This window comes from Cervus elaphus, chromosome 2 (genome assembly GCF_910594005.1).
Source record: "Cervus elaphus chromosome 2, mCerEla1.1, whole genome shotgun sequence".
NCBI lineage: Eukaryota > Metazoa > Chordata > Mammalia > Artiodactyla > Cervidae > Cervus > Cervus elaphus.
The window spans coordinates 3,468,973-3,493,292 of record NC_057816.1 but is presented as its reverse complement, the minus strand read 5'-3'; the positions used below and the strand labels follow the sequence as shown (position 1 = coordinate 3,493,292).

At 56.1% G+C, this 24,320-nt stretch overlaps 1 protein-coding gene and 1 long non-coding RNA gene across 4 annotated transcripts in view; one reads left to right on the top strand and one right to left on the bottom strand.

Moving 5' to 3' along the window:
* Window positions 1-5,093: 5,093 nt before the first annotated feature.
* The window catches only part of LOC122708051, a 45,188-nt gene continuing 25,961 nt past the window's right edge, over window positions 5,094-24,320 (top strand). The window contains exon 1 of the long non-coding RNA XR_006344992.1: window positions 5,094-5,188. This is a non-coding gene — a long non-coding RNA (uncharacterized LOC122708051). The remainder of the gene's footprint in view (window positions 5,189-24,320) is intronic.
* SHANK2 (SH3 and multiple ankyrin repeat domains 2) overlaps window positions 7,881-24,320 on the bottom strand; it is a 554,292-nt gene continuing 537,852 nt past the window's right edge. For all 3 annotated transcript variants that reach the window (XM_043924118.1, XM_043924122.1, XM_043924126.1), the window contains 2 exons: window positions 21,562-23,965; window positions 7,881-13,316 (listed from right to left, as the gene is read on the bottom strand). In XM_043924118.1, the coding sequence (XP_043780053.1) occupies window positions 12,746-13,316; window positions 21,562-23,965 (2,975 nt within the window). In that variant the 3' untranslated portion in view covers window positions 7,881-12,745. The remainder of the gene's footprint in view (window positions 13,317-21,561; window positions 23,966-24,320) is intronic.

The window sequence follows — 24,320 nt, the reverse complement described above, 5'->3', positions numbered from 1 at the left end:
ATATATACATATATAATGTGTATATGTATTGTATATATACATATATGTACATGTGTACTTATATATTTATATACATAAATATTAAATATATACATAAATATACCTATATCTATATATACACATATATTAAATATATACATATATTTGTATTCTTTCTTAGATTCTTTTCTACTGTAAGTTATTACAAGATATTGAATACAGTTCCCATACAGTAGGTCCTTGTTGGCTAGCTGTTTTATATATAGTGGTGTGTATATGTTAATCCCAAACTTCTAATTCATCCTCCTCCAAGATAGTGTTTACTGTAGCTTTCTTTAAATTTTGGCATTAACTTACAAGGCATGTATGTCACTTACGTTTGAATGTCTCATTTGAATCCACCAAAGAGGGGGCCTGGCCTCCCTCCTGGAGACTGCTGCTGGGCTGACGGGTGTGCCCTGATGCCATCCAGGAAGGTCCGGTGTTTGGGCCCTTCAACTATTGATCAAAATGTACAAGGTGCCTGTGAACTCCACAGTTCTCTTTCTGTGGATTTAATGCGGATGTGCTTAGACACACACCTTAAGGAGACGACCTAGGTTTCCCTGCACAGTGGCCGTCAGATGTGGAGTGGAACACCTGTGTAGGGGAACCGGCAGCATCCGAAGGGCAATGTGGTTCTGTGGAGGCTGGGGCGGGGGAACCACGCCCTTGGGGAGCGCTCCCTGGGACACTTGCACGTAGATGCATGTGGCTGTTTCCAGCAGCACTGTCTTTTACATTTTTAAAATAAATTTAAAATTTTCAGGTCATTTTAGACTTGCAGAGAAGTTGTAAATACAAATGGAGAATTCCTATGTACTGTCTACCAAGTTCCCCTAAAATTAACCTCTTACTTAGCCATGGTCCATTTATTAAAGCTGGGAAATTTGCATTCCTGCCATGCTATTACCTAAATGACAGATTTATTTGGATTTCATAAATTCTCCCATAAACATCCTTTTTCTGTTCCTATGTCAACTCTGGGATTCCCACGTTACATTTACAGAAGCATTTTCCCCCTTAAAAATGGATTTATTGAGCTATAATTTGCCTACTATATAATTCACCTACTTAAAAGTATACAATTCTGTAGACTTTAGTGTATTTACAGGGTTATGGGAATATCACCACTGTATAATTCTAGAACATCTTCATCACCCCCAAAGAAACCCCATACCATTATCAGTCATGCCCCATTCTCCCCCTGATTCCTGGGCAGCCCTTAATCTGCTTTCTGTCTCCATGGATCTGCCTGTTCTGGACATTTTATGTAAATGGAATAATAAAACATGTGGTGATTTATAACTGGCTTCTCTCATTGAGCATAATGTTGAAAGCACTGTTTTTATAGCCAAAAAATAAAAGGGAGATACTCTAAAGATGGATCAACAAATGAATGGATACATTTTTTATATATTCATATGATGAAATAATATTCAACTCTGCACATGAATGATTTAGTGATACATCTGTTGTCTTTGATGAATCTCAAGAGTCATATTGAAAATAAGCCAGCTGCAGCGTTCACAGACACCAAGAATCAGCATACTATGGATGACAATGGTAGTAGACACTTAAATGGTAGTGAACCAGTGCTGGGCACCGTTCTCTGTATAAGAGGGCAGGTTTATCATGCATGAAGTAGGGACCACTTATATAGGCTTTAACATGTGCAGTGACACTACATGTTGTTTATGGACACGTACACAAGCAATCAACATAAAAACACGCACAGAAATGATAAACACCAAGTTCAAGGGGAGTGGTTACCTCTGGGTGGGAGGAAAGAAGTGGACTCAGGAGGAGGGGGTCCAAAGGGCCTGGAGTTACCTGTAGTGTTTGGTGTCTTCATTTGGGTGGCAACCTTGGTGCACTTTTCCCCCAATTCTTTTGCCATGCCCGATATATTTCATAATAATTTTAAAAAGAGCAAGACTATTACCCAGCAATGTGTAAAGTGAGCTATATTTGTGTTTCAAAATGATTCGTATGCGTATGCTTGCGGATGTATGCACCAGGCCAGGACTGAATCCCAGGGAATCCTTAATGGGCTTCAGGGTGGGGGGCCGGGATCTGGGGAGTCCAGGGGAGCAGGGAGACATGCTTTTTCCTGATTCTTTCTGAGTTTTTGTTGTTGTTTTTTATTTAGAAGATAATTGCTTTACAATGTTGTGTTGGTTTCTGCTGCACAACAGTATGAATCAGTCATACATGTATATGGACTCCCTCCCTCTTGAGCCTTTCTCCCCCCTCCAATCCCACCCCTCTAGGTCATCTCTGAGTGCCAGACTGGGCTCCCTGTGTTATATCGTATTTTACACATGACAGTGTATATGTTGCAGGAAGGGGGACCCCTTCCAGGGCCCGAAACTGGGCTCTTGTCTAACACTCGAAAATGAATTGTCCAAAGAGACACATGTGCTGATAAAGCAAGAGATTTTATTGGGAAAGGGCGCCCGGGTGGAGAGCAGGAGGGTAAGGGAACCCAGGAGAACTGCTCTGCCACAGTCTTGGGTTTTATGGTGATGGGATTAGTTTCCGGGTGGTCTTTGGCCAATCATTCTAATTCAGAGTCTTTCCTGGTGGCGCACACATCGCTCAGCTAAGATGGATGCTAGCAAGAGGGATTCTGGAAAGTGGACGGACAGGTAGTGTCTCCTCTTGACCTTTCCCGAACTCTTCCGGCTGGTGGTGGCTTATTAGTTCCGTATTCCTTATCAGGATCTCCTGTCATAAAACAGCTCATGCAAATAGTTACTATGGTGCCTGGCCAGGGTGGGCGGTTTCAGTGTGCTTCCCCTTACATATATGTCAATGCTATTTCTCAATTCATGCTTCCCTCTCCTTCCCCCACCCTTTTTTGGTTTTGTACCACATGTATTTTGATTTCTTGATTAAAAAGATAATTCAGCCTGTGTTTGTTTAAATACATTTTTTGTGTCAGTGGCTCAGAAGTAAAGCGTCTGCCTGCAATGTGGGAGACCTGGGTTCGATCCCTGGGTCAGGAAGATCCCCTGGAGAAGGAAATGGCAACTCACTCCGGTACTCTTGCCTGGAAAATCGCATGGATGGAGAAGCCTGGTAGGCTACAGTCCATGGGGTGGCAAAGAGCTGGACATGACTGAGTGACTTCACTTTCACTTTGCGCTGCCAGATAATTTCCCATGCAGGGCCTCATCTGCCCCCACAGAGTTCCTTGGGCCCCAGGGATTGTCAGCTCGTACTTCATATGGAAGCACTGAGAAGCCCAGAGGTTGCTTTGTTCAGGGACTAGTGCTTGGTGCAGGTGGGAATGGGGCACCTGGTTCTCAGATGAGGTCCCATCCTGGACAATGAACGTGGTTGGGGTGGGGGCACCCAGGACAAAACCACCAGCCCTCGACTCACGAGGATGGGGGTACCCTCCTGGGCATTAGGCATGGCCAGATAGATGGGCTGTCCTCAGAGGCATCGCAGTGCCCGCCTGGGAGAGTGGGGCATGCACTCAGGGCCACACAGCCACACGGACCCCTGCCAGACAGCTGGAAGGTTGGGGGTAAGTTTATTCTTCAGGAAGGATGCTGCACCACCATCACGACTAAGAGCCGGGACACTGCGACCCTGTGACAAAGGCTTGTGGTAAAGGGAAGCAGTACAGGGCGAGCGCAGCTCGTCATGATCGGAGAGAAGGTAAGGGAGTGAGTGTTAAGAGAGGGAAGGCCAGGGAGTTCCCTGGTGCCCTAGTGGTTAGGATTCTGGGCTTTTGCTGCCGTGGTGCAGGTTCCATCCCTGATCAGGGAGCTGTCATCCCACAGGCTTTGCAGGGTGGCAATAAAAAGAGAGAAGGCAATATCGCCTAGATGCGGAAAGTCTGGTGGCAGGACTGCGGTAATTCTCTTTCCGCATGCATGCACTGTGGTGGTGAAGTCGTGAAACTCCAAACAGCAAGTCTACTAAGACAATGACCCTCAGCAGTGGGCTCCCGATGGAAAAGCATGGGGGTCCCAAGAGTGCCTGGGCTTCACGACAAAGCTGCCTCCCCGGCGTGGCAGCTCAGAGTAGGTGTGGGCAGGTCAGGGCGGACATGGGCCTCTCCGAGGAAAGGCAGACGGGGTGAGCTCTGGGTTTCCAGAGCCGCTCTCCCTGCTTCCTCCAGGGCCGGCTCCCAGGCCCTGCGGAAGACGTGATGTCTACAACTTCCGGAGTTAGGGTCCTTGTGGGCGGGGCCGCCTTGTCCACAGCCCGCCTCCTGACCTCCGGATTGGTTGCCCTGCCTGCTTTGGTTGGGCTATCCATGAAGCCGCGCTTCTTTGCCAGTCATGATTGGTCCCTATGGGCACATGACCAGCAGTTGCTTTGCCAACGTTGATTGGTCCAAGCAGGGCACGTGTCCCTGCGGTCTTTTTAAAAAACTATCTTGATTGGTCCACGTGGGCCAGGTGCCCCCGCAGTCCCTTTGCCTGTCGTGATTGGTTCCTGTAGGGCACGTGGCCCGAGGGCCCAGCGTCCTCTGCCTGCTGCCCCGGCGTCGGCTGGCGGCGGGAGAGCCGGACTGTGAGGCGGTGCTGTGGGTCCGGGCTGCAGTTCGGCTGGTTCCACTGAGGCCCAGGGCCGTGGGCGCAGGCGTCCCCAGCTGGAGGCAGCTTCGACGCCGGCCAAGCCTCAGGCAGCAGGGGTGCGGGCCGCTGCCAAGATGGCGTGCGAGGTCCCTCGACGCCCGGCCCGGCCCCTGTGGGCCCTCTGCGCCTTGTTTTCCCGCCCTTAACCACACAGAGGCGGGCAGCAGCTCCCGGGGCTGCCTGGGGGCGCCCAGAGAGGGCGCAGGTCTCGCCACCCGCTGCCCCCTCTGTGGGCCGCCTCTCTGCAGGTGGACGGCAGGACCGGCGTCTTCTAGAAGCTGGGAACTGAGGGAAGTCCTCCGAGTGCCCGGTGCTGGGAGACTCGCCGCGCCTGCAGTCACCCGGAGTGCGCCCCGGCAACAGCTGCGCTTGAGATGGGCAAAGCTCCTGTCCTCCTCGTGGGAGGGGCTGCAGATCGTCAACAAGTCCCTTAATAAGACCCTGAGGCGGTCTGAAGTGTTACCAAAGAAAACCGGCAGGGGTGACCGTGTGATCGGGGTGATTCAACTCTCAACCAGGTGGTCCAGGCCGTGCAAAGATAGGGGAAGAACACCTTCCAGGTTCCGCAGGTATGGAGGAGGCCCTAAGGTGGGAATGTGGCGGGGAGCAAGGTGAGCAGGAAGGGACAGCTGGGAGAGATGGGCAGGGTCCACTCACTTGGGCCGCTGTAGGGAGAGCTGGGATGGGTGTGGCCATTTCTGTGTGGTCGTGAGTACACTGTGGCCTGCGCTCTGTGCTAGATCCTGTTTTCTCCTCTTGAGGCCTTCTTCCCTCCGGCCACAAAGCGCCATGCTCTCTACGCTCCATTTTCCTGGGCTGCCAGAAAAAGCCGGTCACTGCTGCCTGTTGGGAGCGGGAGAGCTGGGCTTTCCTGGCGTGCTGGTGGGGTGCTAAAGGTTTCAGGCCACCCGGTTTTCCCCAAGGCCTTGATGTTTTTATCAGGGCCTTTGTAGTCACATTTATAAACTCTGGTTTGGAAAATGGAGTCTTTATTTTTAGCTTGCCCAGATGGCAGGCGCCAAGGCCAGGGTTGGGGGTGGGGTGGGGTCGGGGGGTGGGGGGAGGCAGCTGCTGCTCCATGCCTTTGGTTTCATATGAAGCTTCAAAGCTGTGGGGCCTGTTAGACTCCTTTTCCAACTCATTCTGCGGCTTCTTGACTCATCTCATCTTTCGTTCAGCTGGCTTTCTTCTGCCTCTGAGGAGGTCGTGAAGGGGGAGGAAGGGGCTGCCCCAGTTCTCACTGCAGAAGGAGGCTGCAGGGGGTGGGAGAAGACACTCTGGCGTGGGGGTCAGATGCTGGTCAGCCAGGAACCTGCAGTTGCAAGCTGCAGAAGGTGGCGTGGGCTGGCTTGGGCCACAGAGGAGCGCGCTGGGAAGAGTTGTGGTAGCTCAGGTCGGGGGCGGGAGAGTTTTGTGGGAGGATGGCTGGGCCGCTCCCTGGGTAGGACTCAGTCTCCAGCTGCTGGACTCCACGGGACGTGGCCTCTGCTTTCTCTGAGCTTCCGTTTCCTGCTGGGTAAAGGAGAAAACCAGCTTTGCGATATTCACCTTGTGCAGTTCTGGTGGGAGTTAAACCAGGTGTTACCCATCTCTAAGCCAGGGGTCATTTTACGAATATCATGTCTTTGTGAAAACCTGGGGTCCTGAGGTCCAGGCTTCCCTGATTCTAGCCGAGGGAATGAGGGAGCCAGATTCCCTTTGAGTTAAATGTCCCTTTTTCATGACCCCAAGTGATTCAGCTGGGAGGAACCCCCACTTTGCCCAGCCCCCTGGGCCGCTGGCCCTTCACAGAGGCATTTGGAGGGGAGCAGGGCGATGTGTCCTTGTCGTCAGGGGTGGCTCCTGGCACCAGCAGTGCTTCTTGGGTTCTTTCCTACAGCTGGCCTTGGCTGAGGAAGCTCTAGCGTCCTGTGCTCACTGTGGACCTTGGTGAGACTCTCATCTGTGGAATGGGGCTGTTCGTTCCTGTCTCAGTGCTGTGAGACCCTCGCTGCGGGCAGCGCTCTGAGTGGTGCCTGGCGCAGAGAGATTGACTCTTGTTTCCAGGCGGCGGTGCTACACTACCTCTCAGGACCGTGCCCGGGAATCCCTGATTTCTGCCTTGTGCTGTGGTTTCTTTCCCGGAGCTTCCAGCACTGTGTTCCCCTGCTGCGCTCTTGAATTCTGGGGTTTGAAGAACACATTTAATTTCTATTTAAGCCCCTTGGCACGGAAGACTCTTTGAGTGGGCGGCGGCAGGAGGACTTGAGGTGCCGGGACAGGGTGCAGACCGCCAGGTGCAGGCGAGTGGCATGTCCCCCGCTCTGTCTTGCTCACCTGGCCGTTTCCCGGGGTCCGTCTCACACAGGGCCCACTAGGGCCTGCCCGCCCGCCCACCCTGCCCCACGGCCACGGCCTCGGGCCCGCCCCCTTGGTTCTTGGACTCCCGCACACCTCCAGCAGAGGCTGCGGTGGTGTCTGCAGTTTCACCACCCAAGAAGCCTGGCTGTCATCCCTGACAGCCCTTCAGATTCCCAGATGTGGGCTATATCTGTGCATTGAAATGAAAATCTGCATATCTGCTGGGCCTTGGCCTGGTAATAGCACGGCTGATGATCTTATCAGGTGAAACAGCCCAGACACGTGGCAGAAAGACCTAGAGACGGGCTGTGGACCCAGCAGGCAGCATCTGCCTTGCCTCTGGGAGGGTCTGGCCTGCTTGCCGAGGGTCCCTGAAGATGGGGCTGCTAGAGCTCTGACCTGGGTGGAAGCGCCCCGTGGACTTCCACTCTTGCTGGGATTAGTCTAGTCCCAGGAGGGCGGCAGTTCCTAACACGCTTTCTACACCTCAGACCTATCTTCCAAGATGACTGAGGCTGTGCTGGGGAGCTTAATGTTTGAACTGAATAAGTAGAGAGAGACCTTGGCCTTGAGAATAGTCTGATGACTTCTCACAGTTTTGAAAAAACAGACTGTGTGTTGCCATGCCTGTAGCTTACAAAAAATGGAAGTAGTTCTGTGATGAGTGGCTTCAATCACTAAAAATGAGCATTTTTTTTTTTTTCTAAACAAAATGTGGAGATGATGGATAGGTGCTGCTGACTGGATAAGCATTACCAACAAGGACCACTGGGGGGCGACACAACCTGGGGAAGTAGGTCTGAAAGGTCATTTTCTTTTCCTTGTAAATTCTCAACCATGTTTTTGTATTTTTACTAAATGAAAATACTGAAAGTAGTATAGCAGAGAGCACTTTTACAGGAAAATTAATTGATAACACAGTCTTATTTCAGTTTTCTGTTTATTTTTAACTTAAATGACTGTGCATATTCCACAGTCTTAGGATGAGAAAGGCTCCAGAATCATGTCCAGGTCTTCTCAACATTTCATTTCTTGAGTCGTTTTTTCACTTTTCGTTGTGCATTGACAGGGGCTTCTCAGTTCAGAAACCAAGGCACTATAACTATTTTATCAGCTACATTAATACATTGAAGGTGTATTTACCCTCTCATTAAATATACAGCATTTGAATACAATATGGTTTTATGCAGATCAGGTTGAAAACACCCAAGGCACACACTTTACTTTTTTTCCTCTTTTTTGTTTCTGTATTTATTTGAAGGCTCATAGTAAAATTTCAGAATTTCTATAAACAGAGAGTTCCAGAGGAGAAGCAATGGACAGTGACTGTTGTAATTTTAAACATAACACGGTAAAGACTCTGAACTGCCGAAACATGTTACAGGAACAGTAAGGAAACAAAAGCACTGGTACAGCGTGGATTAAAAACTGAAGTGATCGGCTCTGCTGAAGTCTGAGAAACCGGTCTGGAACCGCCCACTTGCCCACCAAGCAGGGGCAGGCCCATCTGCATGCGGCTGCCTGGCCACCTCGCTGTGGGACTGACACCTTGTTGCGCGTGTACATGGATCACCACAAATACACAAGACGTCCCAGTTTACTGGGTATTAAATGCCTCAGGTAAAGTACAAATAAACAGAAAAAGTCTTCCAGTGTCTATGTTTTCCTTAACAAGACAGACGGATACATTCATCTGGACAGTGGGGCTGGGGGGCGGTGAAGATCGGGGAGGGACCATTGGATGGTGTAGCAGGTGGACCTTGGGGAGCGTCAGCTACAGAAGATGTGAGGCTGAGAACTTGTCACGAACACAGAACCAGTGGCGGCTGTTCAAGGGGAGGATGTGCCAAAGTAGAGGAAATTGCTCCGGGACTAAAGACCGTGAGTTTTCACTGATGAGGCCCAAGAAGAGGTTCAGTATTTAAGTTTAAAATACGCTTCCCTACAGTGAAAGGAATAGCCCATGTCTTCTTGGCTCAGTTCTTTGCCAGAAGACACATGCTCTTGCCCCAAGCCTTAGTGCACATTTGTTCACGAAAGCATGGTTGGCTCTGCGTCAGGCAGAGAGGCTGCCCAGCCGGCGTGCCCAGCTGCAAGGAGACAGCCAGCTCTGGGTGTGCGGGATCCTCTGCTCTGAGGAGCGAGGTCTGCACCCGGCTTGCCCGCCACGCCCTTCTGCTTCCGTCCCAAAGGAGAGCCCGGCCTCAGCTCCCTCATAGCGGTGCTCACAGACGTCCGCAGTGCTGTCCTCAGTTCTAAAATAATGCTCGTTTCCACTACACTGAGAAAACTTGCAGGAGATGGAACCGAGGCAGAGTAGCTCACTGAAAGAATTTTTCACTCTGGGCAGATATTATCTGGTCAGTGTCATAGAGGTCAAGTGGCTGGATTGTAAGCTTGGCAACTTTTTAATTCAGAAAGTTCTCACTGTTTGCAATCAGAACCACAACCTTAGTGCAATAGTATATTTATTATTATTATTATTTTTTACAGTAATTTTGGTTGCCATACAAGAGATTGTAAGAATTGGGAGAAAGTGCAAATTACAGGAGCTTGTTTTTTTCTCTTTGTTTTTAATAAGGTCTAAAAAGAATAAAAGCACAAAGTAACAGAAACATAGATAATGCGAACACATGTTACACAAACTGTAGTGTGAAACATACTAGTTTCTAAAAAAACAAAAATTTTGTTAATGGGAGAAACCAATATTTGTGGTCCACACACAAAAAGTCATTGCCCGATCACCCTGGGTAATGCTTGCTTGTTAAATAACTCAGAAAAAAAAAATCACCATTTTATTAACTAAAGTATCACAAGTGATTCACTTTGTGATATGTAAAGTTCAGCAAATCAACAGTCACACTGAGTCATTTTTATATTATGGATTAACTTAAAATGTGCACAGACACCCTGGAGAAGGTATCTTGGCAGGTATACATAATTTACATCTTCAGCAATTTTGGTTTTGTATACACAATATTACAGAAACTAGGCATGTAAATGCAATTTATTTAAATTACAGTATATAACAAAAGTGGATCTTTTTAAAACCTGGAATAAGTATTAACATAATCTTTATATGAGCAGTTTAACATCTGTTTCACTGTTGAAGAGGGGCGTGGGGTAGGGCCTGGTCCTGACATGTCTCAAGGGGGAGAACAGTGGGCGGTGGGTCAAATGAGGAACTATTGCTTTCTGTAGCAAAACCGGTGAAGAGAGCTAGAGACCGATTCATCTTGGCAGCGTGTTTATTTAGTTGGTCAGTGCAGGTTCTGACGGCCTGTTACTTCTCTATGGTAAGACAGTGTGAACCACCAGTGCTGTCCGCTTTGCTTGCTTCTGGTCAGTTGCATGTGACTTGGAAGTCTCTTTAAGAAAGGGAGTAGCAGCCAAGCCTCACCTCCTGGCTACCCAAGTCCAGTAACCCTAACGCCCCACGCTGCTGTTGGTTACCGTCTGCCTGGGGCTCCTTTCACTCATCCTGTCTAGCATGTTGCCTGGCACTGAGCAGAGAGGTGAGACCGGCAGTGGGCAAAGGAGAAACGAGCCTGGTGCGGCGCTGTGCTTACTGGGTTTCGCAACATCACCAGACGGAAGACAGATGAGGGCCAAATCACCATCTCACACTTTCCGAACTGCCGGCAGCCTCAGCAGGCCACCCGAAGTATCTTGGCTTGAAACTTCTCTGGGGTTATATTCATCTCATGATGGAAAAATTGAAAGTACATGGAAGTAAAACACCTTAATATTAAATTGATTTCGTTCAAATACCAAGATTGACCTGCAATAGGTTTTGGAACAGAAGGTCCAAAACTCAATTTCCAATTCAGGGACACTGGCTGGAAAAACTGTGTGTGTGGTGAGTGTGTTTGTTTTTGCAGAAAACTTCTGCATTGTGAATTACAACCACTTTTGAAGAAATAATTGTCCTTCGATGACGAAGTTCTAGCAAAGATAGAAAATATAACACAGCTCTGCTGGTTCAGATGCATCCAATAAGGTTGATTTAAAAAGGTCATACTTTAATAATTATTCCACAGAAATAGTAGTATTAAATCACAAAAGTTTGTTTTTCTTTAACTTTCTAGCACTGAAGTGGCACAAAGGCTGCCTAGTAGACCAGCCACTTTTTTTTTCCTTAAAATATTGTGCTTATAAACTATCTGTACAACTATTTAAACTTGCAGTAAAGAAAGATTTTAAATTGCTAAATTTTACGTGTTCATTCTAGAGCTGTTCCAGACCTAACCAGACACTTGATTGTGAGCATAAAGAAAAAAAGGAAAAAAAAATCATGTTTTTATAATTAGAGATGGGCTAGGCTAGTTCTGAAATCATAATAAAAGCCAAAAACTTGACATTCTTCCACATGTGGGAGGACGTGCTGACTCCTGACTGGGTGTTCTGTGACTCCGGGTGCCGGTGGCGACCTCCCGTGGAGATCAGAGGTATTGTCACAAGGAAGGGCGCTCTGGGGGAATGAAGGGCGCAAGGCCCAGGAAAGCCTTGCCGGAGGCCAGACTGCCGCCCACCAGACCTCCCTGCTCTGTCCTTCCTTCGTCTCTCTGCTTTGCACCCTCACCCTGGGTCCTGTCTGTGTGCCACGCCCACTGGGTTTTCTGAAAACCTGTTGTACTATTAAGACAAGCTGGTGGGGTTCCTGGACACTCAGAGGAAAAGGGGGAAGGCCCCTCGGTACGTCTTCCCTGGCCTCAGAGGACGAAAGGGCTGTCTCAGCAGTGATGCTTGCTCTCGGCGGGGCTCTGAGCTGGAGGGGGCCGGGGCACCCCCCCCCCCCCCAGCATCCAGCAGCAGCCATGCCCACTGCGGACCTTGTGTCGTCCCGTGTGTTAGAGTGGATGCTCACCTGCTCCGAGGCCTGCAGAATTCAACACACCTTTCAATTGAAAGAATGCTGAAAGGCAGAGAAGCCCCTTCCCACGCTCCTGGACAGCCGCTCCCGGCTGACAGCTGCTTCCGCCCGGGGACACGCTGGCCCTGGAGCCGTGCGCGGGCAGCCGGGCCTCCCTCCGCCTGGAATCGTGACTTTGTGCTTCGACTAACTCCACGTGACATCTGTTTGGCCACTTTGGAATTATGCTAACAGACTTGCAGAAAGAAGGAAAGCTAAGCAAAGCTGGGCACGATCCCATTCAGAACAACCCATCACTGCCAAGAGCCTCAATGGGCCAGAGAAGCACAGGTGCACATCGGAGGGGCGGGACAGGATCCACGGAGGAGGGGAGACGCTTCTCCACCTTCCAGGAAGGGCACCGGGTATGCGCGTCTGTGGGCGTCTCGCTGCAAGCCACGTCCAGCAAAGAAAAGGAGCGTGTGAGCACCGCGTGCCCTTGAGAGGCCGAAGACAGAGGAGGGCCCTGGTGCTGGGCCGGGGCCGCCAGGCGCGCAAGGAGGCCGCGGGAGGTATGTGTCTGGAGTGCAGGGGCGCCCGCCTGTTGGAGCAGGGCGCCCGCACGGGCCGGGCAGCTCCTGGGCTGGGCGAGGCAAGGTCGCCTGCACGCAGGAGGCAGGCTGCGCACGCGTCCCTCTCCACCTCGGAAGGACCCCTCCCTGGTCCCCGCTTTGACAGAAACAGCCCAAAGGAGCCCACACAGAGAGCCGGGGCTGGAAGGCCTCGGCTCAGCCACGCCGCGGACACACACGCTTCTCTGGGTCCCCAGGAGACCAGCCCGCGGAACGGGGTTGGCGCTCACCATCCAAACATCTCAGTGCAAGCCCATCTCTATTTATAACAAGGAGTCTGTGGCGGAAAGGAGCAGCCAGCCTTATCTGTCCAGCAGCTGTTTGAGAGCCCTTTCTATGTTCATCCTGTGCCCGACTCGAGTCACGCCCAGATCTATGAGGTCTTCTTTCTGGAGGTTTGGGAGGTGGCTGCCGTCGATCTCATTGTCCATGAAGGCCTCTTTATGTTCACCCAGGTTTAGACTTTCCAGCCAGTCTGCCACATCGGGTTTAGTCCACAGGTGGACAGGCTTAGTTGTAAAAGGCTTATTGGAGATTGGCTGTTGCAGGATGGAGGGGGACGGTGACCTGCTGCGTCCCGCTGGGTTCAAGCCAAACAGGTCCCCGGGCGGGGGCTGGCTCGGAAGGCTGAAGACATCCGAGAGGGTGGGTGAGGGGGCCGCAGTGGCGGTGGGCAGGGGGTTGGGCAGGACCTCTTTGCTCAGCTCTGTTGGCGAGACCACAGGGCTGGGGGCGCGTCTGGGTCCTGAGTTCCTGCTCTCGTAGTCCGGGGGCCGGCTCTGCAGGGTGATGGGCTGGGAGGTCCCAGGGCGAACGGTGAAGGTGACCGTTGTGCTCCGCGTACCTGAGACGGTGCTCATGACCTCGGGGCCTCTGAAACGGCAGCGACAGAGAAAACCATTACAAGTCCGATCACAAAGCAGACGAGGACGTGGCCTCTGGGGAGAGAGAGGGAGCCACCCAAACCACAGCAGGGCGTCTGAGGGCCAGCGTGCCGGCAGAGAGCACACGCCTTGCCAGGCCAGGGGCGGGTGGCCAGGGCCCAGTCCCGCTGCGTCACCACGCCGCCCGAGGAGCGGCGGCTTTTGCCTCCACTTCAAGGAAGGGCACCCGTTAGGAGACCCTTCCTCCTCATCGCCTGTCAGACCCGAGGCTTTCTGGCTTCACAGGAAAAGGGCGGGGAAGGGCGCCTCGCAGGCCGGCCGCTTCAGAGTGGGACACCCCGCGGCTCCTGGGGGCGGTCGTGGGCGCTGCCCCGTCCGATGAAACGGTCGGGGTCGGAGCCCAGCCTGCCTGCGCCCTGTTCTGAGGCTGTGCGGCTGTCCTCGGCCGTGTGTGTGTCTGTCTGTCTGCGTTTTTTCTGCCGTGTGTGTGTCTGTGTGTTTTTTCTGCCGTGTGTGTGTGTGTGTGTGTGTCTGTCTTTTCTGCCGTGTGTGTCTGTCTGTCTGTGTTTTTTCTGCCCTGTGTGTGTGTGTCTGTCTGTCTGTGTTTTTTCTGACGTGTGTGTGTCTGTCTGTGTTTTTTCTGCCGTGTGTGTGTGTCTGTGTGTTTTTTCTGCTGTGTGTGTGTGTCTGTCTGTCTGTTTTTTTTCTGCCCTGTGTGTGTCTGTCTGCCTGTGTTTTTTCTGCCGTGTGTGTGTCTGTCTGTCTGTGTTTTTTCTGCCGTGTGTGTGTCTGTCTGTCTGTGTTTTTTCTGCCATGTGTGTCTGTCTGTCTGTGTTTTTTCTGCCGTGTGTGTGTGTGTGTGTCTGTCTGTGTTTTTTCTGCCGTGTGTGTGTGTGTGTGTCTGTGTTTTTTCTGCCGTGTGTGTGTCTGTCTGTGTATTTTCTGCCGTGTGTGTGTGTCTGTCTGTGTCTGTTTTCTCTGCCCTGTGTGTGTGAGAGAGGTGGCGGGTGGGTTCCAGGAAGCCTCAGCCTCCTGGCCCTTGCCCACTGGGCGCTGCGTCAAGCGTGGCGCCTGCACGTGGTCTGAAGGAGGGGCCTGTGCCAGACTCGGGCTCTGATCCTGTCCCGGGAGAAGCATTTCCTTGGCCTGGGGGGTGCCTGTGGCCGGGACCCCCATCCACCCCGGGGCTTCACGTGTGGTTTCCTGGAGGGCCAGGGGCTCCAGGACTGGATGCTGCACATAGGAGACACCCTGCTGAGAACCTCCAGGGGCCTTGGTTACTGGCTGTACTGGTGCACCTGGCCCCGGCGGCCTCTGCGGATGACCCCCCACTCAGCATGAAGAAACGGGGGCCCTGCTGGCCCAGGGCATCACAGGCAGGGAGCGGGAGAGCCCCCACCCCCTGACCCCAGTCATGGGGAGAGAGGTGTGCCGTGCACACAGCAAGGATTTAAGAAGCCTGCAGATTCTGGGGCCCAGGTCGGACCAGAAGATGCACTGCAGTCCCCACTGAGGGGGCCTGTCTCCCCTCTGCCGGGGGAGGCTCACTGGAACCACTGAGACAGCAGCCAGGCAGCAGGAGGGATGGCCGAGCGGGAGTGGGGCCGCTCCACCCAGAGGGACCTTGCGGGCACAGAGGGACCTTCCAGGCGCAGAGGGACCTTCCAGGTGCAGAGGGCCTTCCGGGCACAGAGGACCTTCCAGGCGCAGAGGGACCTTGCGGGCCCAGAGGACCTTCCAGGCGCAGAGGGACCTTCCAGGCGCAGAGGGCCTTCCGGGCGCAGAGGGACCTTCCAGGCACAGAGGGCCTTCCGGGCGCAGAGGGCCTTCCGGGTGCAGAGGGCCCACTGGGCACAGAGGGCCTTACATGCAGTGGGTGAGCGTCTCACAGGAGCGCACCGTGCCTCCTGCGCCTGTGGCCCTGACCGGGCCCACCTGCCGGGGCCGTCCCGTCAGGAGGTGGCCTCGCTTGCTGGCTTTGTGAAGTGGAGGCAGGTTAATCCCCCCGTGACAGCAGCTCTTTAGACCCAGGCCGCACTTACCCGTGGGTCTCTCTGAGCCCAGAGGGTGGGCGTGAGCACCACCCCGCCCTGGGGAACACCCCAGCGATTCCCAGGTAGCTGGGATGCCCTTTAGAAAAAGGGCCCTGCAGGCAGCTGGGTGCGGCGTCAGAAGCAGACCCACGGGTGGGCAGTGAGACCAAGGGACAGGACAGCACGCCAGAGAGAAGGGGACTCTGCACGCGGCACTTACGTCTCTTCAGCACGACCCTCTTCTGTTACCACCCATCACGGGAGCAGATGGAAACAGGAGGGAGCGGGTTGAGACAACACTGCAAAATTAATGACAATTAAAAAAAGCAGCTTCTCTCGATGGATGAGATGAAAGCGGAGGCTCGGATGCTGGGCCCTCTGGCTGCAGAGCGGGGTGGGCAGTGCACGCAGCTGCCCAGAGGAGAATGCCAGAGGGGCCTGACTCTGTGTGTTCAGCGGGGGAAGCTCACGCGTCTGCCCTGCGTGGTTGGGGGAGTGAGCACAGACCGAGACCAGGAGGATGCTGAGAGGGGGCATTGGCTTCACCATGCGGGCCCGGCAGCTAGCTCCCCGCTGGTACCCAGACCCGGGCTCCCGGCTGCCCTTTGTCTTCCGCAGCCTAGGAGGCAGCAATCCGCACGCCTGCTCAGGCAGGCCGGGCTTTGCGTCAAGTCCGCACCGAGGGGAGCCTGCCCACGGCCCCGTGGGACGTCGCTACGGAAAAGAGGAACCAAAGCGTTCGAGGCGCTGCGTGGAGGTTGCCCGGGGCTGGTCCATCCTGCCCTCCTCCTCAGTGGCTTGATTTACTCTCAGTTAATCAGACGGGTATTATTCACTGGATCTCCCGGTTGCGGAGACCGTTTCGTTGCTAAGCAACCACTGGGTTCCCGGGTGGAACACACAAGAATCTGTTGCCCCGATTTAGAAACACAGACACACACACTCGCGCACACACGCCCTCTCTTGGATTATTACTCTCTATCCTGCCTCTTCAATCCAATCCATATGGAAACATGAGAATTGAAACAGAAATCAAGAGTTAATGACACACTCAGAGATGCGCTGTTATTTTATCAGTCAGCACAAGTTGGCTGGGGAAGGGGAAAGCCAGGGCTCAAGGGGACTTTTCATTGTGTTTACAGATGCGGTTCAGCCCCTGGACAGTGCCTGGCTGTAGGCCGGAGGCTGCCCAGCGACGTGGTCTCAGAGTTCCGAGCCCTCTCTGCAGAGACTCCCCAGCACGCCCCGCCGGCCCCTGCGTCCTGTTGGTCACCGTCGAGTTTGTGTGATACATCCCTGCCGTGTGTGTGAAACGGCGCTGATTTCCAAACTGGTCTAAGTTCTGTCTTCGTAACGTTTCTAAAGGTTGGGCGCTAAAAAGACTGGGACGGTGACCGTAAGGGCCCCGGCGGGTCTGCGTCCTGGGCCTGGCGCACATGGGGGTCCAGCTGAGAACTGTGGAGTGAACCGGGGTGGGGGACGTGGATGTGGGCAGCTGGCAGACCAGGTCAGGAAGTTATGTGACTTGGCCAGGCCGGCAGGCGGAGCCGGACGTGGGGGCCGCGAGGCTGCCTCGGGTTCAGCAGCCCGTCCGACACACCCGAGCAGGTTGAGAATGCACCCGGTCTTCAGGGGGCAGTGGCCAACCCCCGACACACGTTGGCTGAGGGGTCCTGGTGTCCAGGCTGGATTGCGGATGGCCCTTGAAGGATAAGCTGCTGCAGTCGGACCAGAACAGCCCCTCTCACGTACCGTGTACGAGGGAACACAGTGGCGCGCGTTCACCTAATTACCCATGATTCCAGTCATTGACATTCCCTCAACATTTCAATTGCTGCCATGAAATGATAAAACCTCCGTGACGGCGCCGCCGTGATGAAAGTGCCATTAAGCGGCTTCCATTATCGAGTCAGTTCCGAAGTCTGTGCTCTGGGACCAGCTGGGCAGAGATAATTTTTTAACAACCCAAATTGATTTATTTTAAAACCAAGAGGCTCTCAGGATGATACTGCCGAGAGCCCAGCGAGGAGCTGGAGGTGCCCGCCGGGCCAGGCAGTGGGTGTGGGTGCTCAGCGCGGGCACCCCTGGGGACTGGGCAGTGCTGCACCGACAGGCAGCCTGAGCCCCGCCTGCCCCGGGGGACCTGGAGCTCCATCGGCGCCTCCAGGAGGTGAGGGCCTGTCCCGGGTTCCTCCGGAGGACCCAGGAGGGTGAGGGGTCCAGAGGGGCTCCTGGAGGGTCGGCCAATGCTGCGCCCCCTGGATGGAAGCCAGTGGGGTCTCCTGCAAGCATCCACTCGTGGCACTGATCCTTCTCCCAATGGCCAGAGAACGAAAGCCAAACCCACACTTGACCTCCCGCTCCCCGTGGGAGGGTGGACAAAGCAGAGCTGTCTTGCTTTAAAAAAAAGGATGGTCTTCTGGCTCAAGGACCTTTGTTTTAGGTCAAAGCGCATTTGTCAAACTCCCATGTACCCGGGGTCTGTCTCCAGAGCAGAGACCCCAGGACCGCACACGGGTCTGCTCCTGGGTTTCCCTGCATCACCGTGACCTGCTGACCAAACTGCTGCTGGGTCAGCTTCATGAAACGCAAGTCAGGTCATGCCAAGCCTTTGCTTAAGTCCTCGAGGGCTGCCACCACTCAGACACAGCCCTCTGCCTCGGCATGCGAGATGCTCGAGACTGTCCTCGCAGCACCTCCCTCTGCTCTGGCCAGCTTCTTCCGGGTGGGGAACACCTTCCGGCCCCCCGGCTTCGTGCTTGCTGGTCCCAGCGCCTGGATGCTCTGCTCCCGGGTTTTCGCCCGGCTGTCTCTCAGGTGGTTCAAACACCACTTCCTTCCACCCTGCCCGTGGTCATGATTCGTTAGGACATCTTCGTCCCTCTGTAGTTTGTGCTGTGCACTTTGGGTTTGTCTTCTTATTTCATATCTGCTTCCCCTTGGGAATGTAGCTCTTCAAAGGGGCAGAGACCGTGGATGTTTCCTTGTTCAGCGAGGAGTCCTGGGGCCCAGCACAGTGCCTGGCATACACGGGGTGATCAGCTCCTGGGGGCCCAGGCTGCCTTGACTGTGGACCTGCAGACAGCCCCTTGGGAGGTCACGGGGCTGGGCTGTGGCTCCGGGGCCAAAGGTGAGTGTCCCTCTGGCTTCTCAGCTCTGTGACTTGGAGGAACTCAGCCTGTGTCCTGAAGTGAGGGGTGCTGCCCATGTGTCTGGGGTACCAAAGGGTTCCGAGAGCAGGCCGCCCAGGCGGGGAGGTCATTCTTGGGGTGTCGGCGGTGCTTGGGCGTTCCTTGGAAGGGGGCGTGGGCCGGTGCTGAGCTGGAGGGCAGCTGACTTGCCCAGAGGCGGCACCGGCCTGAGCAGAGCTTTGCTTCGATCTTGGTGGACACTCTGTCTAGAGATGAGATCCTTCCTGGGGAACTCAGCCCGGGCAGCCAGAGAAGCCCTGTCTCCAGCCCTGCATGCCCCCCCAGGGTGAGGGGGTGCTTCCGGACGAGGCCTGGGGAGAAGCTGCGGCTGCGTGGGATGAAAGGGCAGCGGGACGGTCCTCGTCATCCTCCCTCAGCGTGTCTGCAGTCAAGACGGTGGCAGAGCCCGTGTCGCCCCTGACTTCTGGGGACTCATCACAGCAGCAGAAACTCAGGACTCAGGCTCGTCTTGGACCCCAGCGAACAAGGGCCTGGGTGCTCAGCATCTTCTCCCCGACCTGGGCCTGGGCTGCAGCAGCGGGAGCGAAGGAGGAACCACGGGTGAAAGCGGGGCAAATCTGCCCCTGGTCCCTGCCCTCACAGCGGTCAGACGCCCGGGGGTGGCCCTGGGGTGCTCAGGCCGTTTCTATGGGAATGTGCACCTCTGCTCATCCATCGCTTCAAAGAGCGTGGCGGGTTTTCAGCTTTCCCTAGAAAAGCTCATTTCTTTTCCTTCACTAGGAATTCTCTTCATCTAATTTTGTGCCTCATTTTGCCCACGGCCGCACACAGCTCTTAATTTTTAGATGCACTTAAAAGTAGGGCTGAGACATCCAGGCAGGTGCGCCCTGGCTGGGAAGGTCCCGGGCTCTGGTGCCTGGCTGGCTGACGCCCAGGCCTCAGTTTCCTGGTCCCACTCACTGCAGCCCTTGGCAGTGAGCAGGGAGGAAGGGGCTGCTGCCCCGGGGGCGGGGGGCTGTGTGCGGAGACGCCTGGGGACCGCCCTGCAGGGTCTCAGTCTCCAGATAAGCACAGAAGACTGGACTCGAGGGGCTCCAGAGGCCTCAGGAGAGCCCTGCCCGGGTAAGCTCGGGCCTGCGGGCGTTCTGCTGGGTGACCCTCCTTCCAGGCTGATCCACGGCTGCAGGAGAGCGGAGAAGTGGAACCCCGAGGCAGCTCCGCGGCCTGGAGATCTGCTACTGTGCCTTCCAGCTGAGGGCTCGTGGCCAAGCGCTCCGCCCTCTGACCCCGGTTCTCCTGTCCGCACCCCGGGAACGTGTTCAGGCCCCACCTCTGGGCCTGTGCTGCCTGGGGCCTTGCAGCTGGGAATGCGTAGATGTCAGTGACTGCTTGGGCCGTGTGCACTGGGTTATAAGTAATAGAAAAGACTGTGGGGTCGATCACAGACAGGGCCTGAACCCTTCAAGTCCATCAGGACTCTACCAGCTGACCTCTGCTCTGAGGCCTCTCCCACCCAGGCCAACCCCAGGGATGCCTGCTGCTGAGACCGCTCTGTCATGAGTCCCGAGCAGCTCACCCAGCCAGGAGAGGGGTGAGGGAGGCCCACAGTCTGAGAGAGAGGGCCCAGCCTCCGGGGGGAGTGCCCTGCAGAGCACGCTGCCCCCCATGCCGCCCAGAGGAGATGACTTCCACATCTTCCGTATCGCGGATGTCACTGTGACGGACGTGCCGGTCAGAAGCCCTCGGCCTGGCCCGGCTCTGTCCGCTGCTGCCCGTGCCCATGGACAGGCTGCCTGCCTTTCTGCATCTCCATCGCCCCTTCCGAGAAATGGGTTACTACCATCTGCTCCCCAGCAGCTGTTAGAAACATTATTCACCCACATCCAAGGGTTTTGTCAAATGTGAAACACAGATAAAGCATCTTGATTGTTGTATTTTCACATAACCTAGCAACTAAGACTGGCGCCGTTCCATGACATGTCCTTGTGTCCCTCAAATGTGTAACACGTGCATGTATCCACGCGTCTCTCAGAATCGGGGAGACTAGAAGGACTCTGAACACCACAGTTACGATGAGGGCCCCCTTGAAAACGGCGCTGGTTGGCATGCTTCTCTCTGTGGATGCTGGTCTTGTTAGCGCTCCGAGGAGGACCATGAACAGTCGTGTGACTTGGTTGACCCACATTGAAAGAGAGCTGGGAAGTCATGGCTCTCAGGACCCCACCGTCCTGCAGGATTACGGATGGTGGACTTGGGTGTTCGAGTCAAATGCCTTGCCCAGTAGGCGTATGAAGAACGACCTTGTTAGTGGCAACAGTGAAACCCGGGAGTAAAGACCCACGGGAGAACAGGAGAATGCCGCCTGGGGGACCTGGGAAGCCGTGTGTGTTTTGGGCGAGGGAAACCGAGCGAAGAGATTGAGGGTGGGAGGCGTGGGCTCGAGTGGGGGCCTGGCAGAGCCCTGAGGCTTGGGTCTGGGACCAGGGCCCTGTGTGTGTCCCCCGTTCCAAGAAGGCGGGACCTCACACTCTGCCCGACACTGAGCGCCCACGTGAGCATGACTGCACGCTCTTCTCCCACGACGCGTGCCCTGCTCAGGGTGGGCTCTGGGGTCTTCACTTGGGGCAGCGGGTCCAGAACCGACCCCTCCCCAGCCCAGACCAGGTAGTGACGGGGGGAGGGGATCAGAGGCCCCGACACACCCTTGATCGCACGCTGCCCATGTGCCCCCTGGCTAGCGCGCCCCCTCCCCTGAAACCTCCTGGGTGGGTTCCAGAATGGCCCCTTCAGGGTTCTGGTGGTTCTGGAGGATGGGGGGCGAGAGAGCGGGGCTCCTCCCTGGAAGCCACGGCGGGGATGGCTCGTGTGGCCGGGTCTCATGGCCCATCTCTGCGTGGGGGTCCGCGGCACCAGAGTCCAGGCCGGGAGAAAGGAGGCAGACACGGCCAGCTCTGGGCGTGCCCTCCTGGATCCGCTTCGGGAGTGCCTCTGCTCCCCGGGGCACTTCCTGGTCAGCGCTGGACGAGGAACGCCCGTCGCGGGCACTTACCTGGGGGCGAGGCCGGCGGGCTTGGTTCCCGGTGTCAGGTCCAGTCCTTCCCCTGGCTTTGCCGATTTCTCTCGGTTCATTTGCTGCAGGATTGAGTTTAACTCACTAATCACGTTCGCCTTTGGGCCTGAGAGAATCGGACTTTTGACCTCCGAGACGTCCCCCCACAACCTGGAGGTCCTTGGCTGGATGGCCTTCGTGGGGCCAGGCTGGGCCCCGCCAGGCGGCGGCGGAGGTGCAGGGGGGGGGATCACGAAGCTGTCCACGTCCTCCTCCAGCAGCGCGTCGTGGTAGAGGGTGTTGCCCTTGTGGATTATGGGCTTCATTTTTGGCTTGGGAGGTACTGGGGGTTTGTCAACCATAAAGGCTTGCCCGTCTGCATAGACTGTACAGGTGTCCGCGTTTTCCCCGCCCTCGGAGGACAGGGTGGAGATGCTGGACACCGTGGAGATGGTGCTGGTCGTCTCGAGGTGGTGGTCGCTGCTGCTCCGGCTGTCCACCTCCTCGATCCCGGAGTCCGTGACGGCATCAAAGCTTTCAGGGGGCGGCAGGAATGAGGTGGGCAGACAGTTTGAGAGACTAGCCGGCTTCTTACTGTCTGCAGAGTTGGTTGGCTGGCTGGAGTTCAAGGAAGGGGACTGGGAGGTGTCATTTTTTTTCTGCTTGACCAGGTCTGAGAGAGCGGGGACAGAAGCAACCCGGTCATCGGGGATATCAAAACTATTGGCAAATTCCAGGGGAGGAGGCAATGGCTCTGTGAAAATAAAATCCTCGTCCAGGTCCACGGATGCCAGAGGCGGAGGAGGGATGCGGAACGGCAGGATCACCGCCTCCTCCACAGAGCCCGCCGCTACGATGGTCCTGCCGGGCGCGGCGGCGGTGGCGGCCGTGGGCTCGGGGCCCGCGGGGGTCGGGAAAGCACCTTCGGTTTCGGGGGCGCCTTCAGGCGCCTCGGATGGCGGATGGTCTGGCTGCGTTTCCGGGTCGGCTTTCTCGTCCTCTTCCTGCAGGAAGTCCTCCGGCCTGGCCGCGTCCACTGTGTGGACCATCAGCAGCCCAGCTGACTTCTGCTGGGACGCGTCCACGATGTTGACGAGCACGCCCTTCTTGTCGTCCCTGCGGTCCTTGCCCGGGTCGGTCTCGTACTTGTTCTCCGTCTCCTGCCGCCGCAGGGGCCCCCGCCCGCTCTGCCTGCCGACCGGAGGGAAGCCCGCTTCCCCACTGGGCCGCATTTTGGTGTCGATGTAGAGAGGCTTGTTGAGGTCGGCCTTGGGGGCCTCCCCTTTGGGGCCCTGCTGGGACTCCTTCAGGGCCCGGTCCCTCGCTGACAGCGCCAGAGCCAGCGGGGAGCTGGGGTCCAGCAGCCGCCCGGTGAGAGGGTGCACGTAGTTCTCAGGGCCCGCCGCGCTGCCGCTCCGGGGGGGCGCCACGGGGCTGCCCTCCGGCGCCTTGGCCTGGCCCGGGGCGTTCGGCAGCCTGCCAGCCTCACCCTGAGCTCCGGCCTCACCCGCACCCACAAAGTGGTTCTCGGGCTCCCGGGGCGCCGGTGACGACAGCGGCTCCCCGCCGTCCTCCTCGCCGAAGCCGCCCTCCTCGGGGAACTTGGAGGGGTGCGCCCGGGGGGCGGGCGGCCCGAGGCCCACGTCCTCGTCCCCCAGGTCCGTGGACAGGAAGGCCGGGGAGTTCCTCCGGGCCTCCAGCCGCTTCTCGCGGTCGCGGACGGCCCCGGCGATGGCGGCGGCGAAGGGGCTGCTGACGGTCAGACTGTCGTCCGGCCGCAGCTGGCCGGGCTGCTCCGGGGCCTGCGGGTCGGTCTCCACGCTGCTGCCTTGGCTGCTCTTGCCGCTGCTGCTGGTGGAGGGCTCCTTGACGATGATGGTGGGGATGGGGATGGAGCACGTCTTCTCGGGGCTGTCCTCCACGTTGGACTGCTTCACCAGCATACCCTTCCGCCGGGCGGGCTTGGCCGGCACGTACACGGCTTTGCTGGCGATCTTCCCCACCTCGGAGTACGGGTTCTCGGGCATCTGGCCCCTCTTGCCGCGGAAGTTGGCCTGGGGCCCGGCGCCGCGACTGTAGAGGTCCTCGGAGTCCAGTGAGTAGCGGTCGACCTCCCGCCGGTGGTAGAGCCCCTTCTCCCGCACCATGGTGGCCACCGTGTCGGAGCGGGCGGCCGGGGACACCTTGGCGGCGGGGTTCTGGTTGAAGGCGGGCTTGATCGTCCCGTAGACTCGCGGAGTCGGGGACTTGGGGCAGTTGTAGGCGGTGGGGGAGGGTGGCGGCGGCGACGGGGGCACCGACTGCGGCGGAGGCGGGATGTCCTCGGAGGTGTCCGGCATGGACAGGCTTCTGGTGAACTTGAGCATGGGCGGGGCCAGAAACTGACGCTCCTCCTCCGTTATCCCTACAAGCAGAAGACAGGTTTAGACTTACATCACGGAGAGGACACACTGCCCGCGACGCTCCGAGGGTGGTGTGACACGCTAAGTCTCCTCCAAACTCACAAGGAATCACGAGGCACACTGGTTCACGGAACACAGCACACAAGCCACAACGTCAAGAGGTCACGCGGCCCGTTCCGAGCCAAAAAATGGAGAGGCACCAGGAGGCCCAGAGTGCGTGCTGTTGAGCCCTCCTGTCTGCGGGGTGTTCTGTCTGTCTCTCTGGGACCGTCTGCAACCTGGGAGAAGCGGCTGGAGGCCAGGAGGAGCTCCCCGGCCTTCCTGTCCACAGACCTGGGGGACGAGGACGTGGGCATG